This window comes from Cydia splendana, unplaced genomic scaffold (genome assembly GCF_910591565.1).
Source record: "Cydia splendana unplaced genomic scaffold, ilCydSple1.2 scaffold_75_ctg1, whole genome shotgun sequence".
NCBI classification, from domain to species: Eukaryota; Metazoa; Arthropoda; class Insecta; order Lepidoptera; family Tortricidae; genus Cydia; species Cydia splendana.
Window position 1 is genome coordinate 339,950 of NW_026946904.1, and position 5,234 is coordinate 345,183.

The following is a 5,234-nucleotide window of genomic DNA, read 5'->3' on the forward strand; positions in this document are numbered from 1 at the left end:
TTTTGGCGGGTAATCTTCCTTAATGTAAACAGGTGTTCCCTCTAGTTTCGACTTATTTTTTAAAATTCTTATCTTCTGCCCCAGAGTAGAAAGCCCTATTATAATAGGGCGCGGGCTGCTATTTTTCTTTCCAATCCGCCTCGCATGTTGAATTTCGCTTTTTAAGCAACTAACTCCAAGGGTGTTGTTTATAAGTTCGACAATGATATCTTCCAGGTCAAACTAAGACTTTTCCGTTTCTGTAACTCCAAAAATGACCAGGTTTCGTTTCCTAATGTCTCTCTCCAGCTGGTCCACACGTTCTTCTTGTAATTCTTGATTAATTTTAAGCGCGTCGAGCTCCGATTGAATGCTTAGAAGATTTTGGTCTACGCTGTCTATTTTTGTTGCAAGCCTGTTTTCAGTTTCCTTCAGTTGATTTTTGATCTCGTTGACTGCACTTAACACCTGATCCATGATTTTGAGGTTTGCGCCCTCTAGTTGATATTTGTTGAACTTTTGCAAGTGGTATGTGCAACAAACCAAAACAGATTACAAATGTCGAAGTTCTAAACAAATTGTCCTTCCCATCAGACCACAGACTTCTAAGGTCCTCCTTCCTACTTGAAGCACCTAAAAAAAGCAGAAAGGCCTATAGATCACTACCAAAACCACCAACAACAGAACAAGAGAAAACCAAATACCTACATCATTTAAATGAAAATCTACTGACATGTTTCCTTAATAAAAAACATACAAACACACAAACTTATTATGATAGCCTAGAAACTGCAATAACAAATAGCCTAAAAATTAATAATGATGAACAAAAAAAGAAGAAAATACCAAGGCAAGAAACAACTTAACAACTAGAACTACTTAACAAACGCACAGAACTGTTAGCAATATATGCTGCGCGCTCGCTAGTGTCCGCGGCGGCGGCGGCGCCGGGCTCGCAGCACGAGTTTGCTGCCCCCGCGCTCCCCTGCCCCTCACCTTCTGGCGCGCAAGCCCGAGACAAGTAATCCGCGCTATTGTCTGCACTACGAACGAATTCTATTTTGTAGTTGTAACTACTTAGAAAAATAGCATATCTCTGCAGGCGATTCGCGGAGACTTCCGGTATTCCCCGGTGCGGTCCAAATATCGTGATTAAAGGTTTGTGATCGGTTCGTAATATGAAGGGTTTGGACCTACCATACAGATACTGATGAAATCTACGTACTGCGAAAACGACGGCAGTGGCTTCCTTTTGAATATGAGAATATCGCTTTTCAGCGGCATTCAGGGTGCGTGACGCATAGGAAATCGGTCTTTCCTGGCCGTTCGACTCAATTAGCGATAAAATACAACCTAGTCCGTGAGGTGACGCATCAGCTGTCAAAACCAACTGGGCTTCAGGATTGTAATGCGCTAGCACTTGGTCGGACGCGAGGCAGGTTTTTATCTTATTAAAAGCCTCTTCGTGAATAGTGGTCCAAGTCCATTTGACTCCCTTCTTTAGCAGGTCATACAGGGGACTCAAAATGCTGGACGCACTGGGAACAAAATTTCTGTAATAATTAACCAACCCTAAAAAGGATTGAAGTTGATTGACACTATCAGGTACAGGCGCGTTAACAATGGCTTTTACTTTATCAGCAGATTTTTTCAGCCCGTCTTTGTTAATTACATAACCTAGGTAACTAACTTCACTCTTAAAAAATTCACATTTTTCCTTTTGTAAGGTCAGGCCTGCGTTCTGTAACCTCTGTAAAACACTAACTAACCTGGCCACATGTTCCTGGTCGTCTCGACCCGTGACCAGCACGTCGTCCAGCAGGCACAGCACGCCCTCCATGCCGGCCAGCAGTTCGTCCATTGCGCGTTGGAAAATTGCCGGAGCACTACTGAGCCCAAAAATTAAACGAGTATATTTAAATAATCCGCGATGTGTATTTATACAGGTTAAATTTTGAGATTCCTCGCATAACATCAGCTGATTGTAAGCCATGGATAAATCTAGTTTAGAGAACTTCTGTCCTCCATGTAACTTAGCAAATAACTCGTTAGCAGTCGGTAAGGGATAATGGTCAATGACTAATTGCTTGTTGATACTAACTGAGTAATCCGCGCACAATCTTACGGAACCATTACGCTTTAGTACGGGTACAACTGGAGAGGCGTACTCTGAATGTTCTACGGGAACCAGGACTTTTAAATCGACCAACCTATCGATTTCTTTACTTAGTTTATCCCGTAAGGCGAAAGCTACAGGGCGTGCTTTAAAAAATATCGGTTGAGAACCTTCCTTTAAAGTTAATTTAACCCGATATTTATTAAAACACCCTAAGTTGTCCGAAAACAGCTGTGGGAAGTTTTGTTCAACGGCATTAATTTTGTTACAATGGATGGGGGCTAATTCCAATTCAAATTTAGAAATAAAATCTCTGCCCAGTATCGGGGCCGAACCGTCATATACGACATATACATCCAACGTATGGGTAGCACCAGAATACGCGATTGGCAACTGCAACATACCCGCGCACGCTAATTTATAACTGGTATATCCATGCAGACCTTTTTTTGCAGGTGACAATGGAATGCTATTGAAATGCGTTTTATAAAAACTTGGAGATATCACGGAAACAGCAGCCCCGGTATCCACTTCAAATTGAATGTCTTTGCCCAGAATAGAAACCGTTTCGACCATGGGTTTCCCCTTGTGAGAACGAATATTGTACAACTTACCGTCGTCGTCCTCGCCATCGTAATTAATATCCAAATATTTAACACTAGGGCACATTCTACCTAAATGACCCTTCACTTTGCACTTTTTGCATACGTAATTAGTGAACCGACACTCCGACACTTTATGATTAGTATAGCCGCATTTTGAACACTTCACTTTCTCGTCAGACTTATTTTGCTGTTTATTGGACGCGATTTTGTAAACGTCGCTCGAAGAAGGCGTAATACCAGCTGCGGTGGCCCCGGCACGCGCACAGCGAATGTTTTCGGCGAGCTCGACCGCTTTCGCTAGCGTCAGCACGGAGATGTTTTGCGCATACAATTTTTCCTTTTCAAGGCCTGGAAGCAAACCCATGATAAACCGATCGCGTAATGCCTCTTCCACGTTGTTGAAACTACAATAAGCGGTGAGTCCTCGCAGCCGAGCGGCCCATTGTGTATGAGTCTCGCCGGCCTGCTGCACCGCGGCGTAGAATTTGTGGCGTTCGCCGAATCCAACCCGCTTAGGTGTGAAATGGTTGTCCAGAAGTTTTATAATATCTTCATAAGGCACGCTGTCCAGTTGCTTTGGCAGGACCAAATCAGCTGCAAGCTTGTACGTTTCTTCCTTGAGTGCTGTTAGCAATATGGCCCGTCTTTTTATTCCCGTCGCATCTTTCGCATTATCTATATCATTTGCGATAAAATACTGCTGTAATCGGCCTTTGTAGCTGTTCCAACTTTGAACGTTATGATCAAAGGTATCCAACACACCGAAATTAGCACTAGACATTTTATTTTATCGCGAAACACGTGGAATTTAACCGATTCGTCGCCAGTGATGAGTACGAGGACACGAGTGAAACCACGGGCTGCTCTATTCGCACTAGTTTATTGTGTAGCTAACGGTAACGGTTAAGGTGGGCGCAGCCACACACACAGACGCAAACGTGCATACATAACAGAAAACAAGTCAAAAGAAATAAAAAACATATTTAAGAAAACAAATAAAGCTATAAGAAAAGATTACAAAAGTCATACCTTACCTACAGAAGCTCCAAACGAGCTTATAAAGAACTCAAAAGTCACAAGAATTGGATACAAAAATTACAAGATGAGGAACGAGAAACAAAGAATAGAAAAGATGTTATTACACATGCTACCAATTTCTATCAAAACCTATATAAGAAACCAGATAAAGAATCTGCCAATACAACCTTCCTAGAATCAAATCAGAACAATAAGGACACAGTAGAACCAATATCCGAACTAGAAATACCAAAACATATTTCTCATTTAAAACCCGAAAAGAGCCCTGGACCTGACAATATCAGTAACGAAGCACTCAAAATTGGAGCCCCACTACTAGTACCTTACCTTGCTCAATTATATAACATGGTTTTAGAACAAGAAACCGTCCCCAAACAGTGGTGCAGCTCTGATATCATCCTACTGTACAAAAAAGGCAATCCACTAGATGTTGGCAACTATCGCCCAATCAGTTTGATGTCCAGTGTTCATAAACTCTTCACATCCATACTACAGACCCGACTAACGCCAAGTATAGATGCACATCAACCAATTGAACAAGCTGGATTCAGATCGGGATATTCAACTATGGACCACATTCATACCTTAGATCAAGTAATAGCTAAATACATAGAATATAATTACCCCCTTTATATAGCCTTTATAGACTACTCGAAAGCCTTCGATAGCATTACACATAGCTCTATCTGGCGAGCTCTGAAAACATGTAAAATCAACAAAACATACATAAACATCCTAATAAACATCTATAGCCAAAGTGTAAGCCGAGTGAAAATGGAAAGGAAAGGAGAGGAGATAGCTATAGGCAAAGGTGTCCGACAAGGAGATCCATCCTCGCCGAAATTGTTTATAGCAGTACTAGAAGAAGTTTTTAAGAACATACGGCGAAAGAATAAAGGAATCAGTATACTTGATAAACGTCTGACCCATCTACGCTTTGCAGATGATATTATAATCTTTGCAGAATCTGCGACCCAACTAGAAGACATGATGAATACCCTTGACAAGGAGAGCAAGTAAGTAGGACTGCACATGAACACATCTAAGACAAAGGTATGACCAACAGTCGAAGAAAATTAATTTATGTGGCAGGGACTGAAATTGATTATGTTAATGAATACATATACTTGGGAAAACACATCTAACAACGAGGAAGAAGTGGACAGACGCATTAACACAGCCTGGAAAAGGTTTTGGTAAAAGGCGAATACAGCATAGCCCATAAGAAAATCGTAATGGACACCTGTATCCTGCCTAGTCTAACTTACGGAAGCCAAACTTGGACATACACAAATAAAGTACGTCAAGCTATAACGACCTGTCAACGATCTATGGAGAGAAGTAAATTAAATATAAGGAAAATACAGAAAATTAGAAGCGAAATAATACGTCAAAAGACCAAACATACAGACGCTCTTCAACAAACTCTTCATCTAAAATGGCAATGGGCAGGTTATGTAATCAGATATGGGGACAAAAGATGGACATTAGAAGCG

The 5,234-nt window shown here is 41.3% G+C and overlaps 1 protein-coding gene across 1 annotated transcript; it reads right to left on the bottom strand.

Moving 5' to 3' along the window:
* Nucleotides 1-222: 222 nt before the first annotated feature.
* LOC134805889 (uncharacterized) lies at nt 223-3,651 on the bottom strand. The gene is made up of 5 exons (XM_063779088.1): nt 2,556-3,651; nt 1,749-1,868; nt 1,371-1,517; nt 872-1,022; nt 223-495 (listed from the first exon to the last, which is right to left on the bottom strand). The coding sequence occupies exons 1-5, from the start codon at nt 3,479-3,481 to the stop codon at nt 223-225; spliced, it is 1,617 nt and encodes a 538-aa protein (XP_063635158.1). The 5' UTR covers nt 3,482-3,651.
* Nucleotides 3,652-5,234: the final 1,583 nt, after the last annotated feature.

Coding starts and splice junctions, on each gene's coding strand:
- LOC134805889 (XM_063779088.1), bottom strand. CDS start 3,481: ATGTCTAGTGCTAATTTCGGTGTGTTGGATACCTTTGATCATAACGTT. Junction 1,518..1,748: donor GACCAGGAACATGTGGCCAG/GTTAGTTAGTGT, acceptor TTTTGTTCCCAG/TGCGTCCAGCATTTTGAGTC. Junction 496..871: donor CATATATTGCTAACAGTTCT/GTGCGTTTGTTA, acceptor CACTTGCAAAAG/TTCAACAAATATCAACTAGA.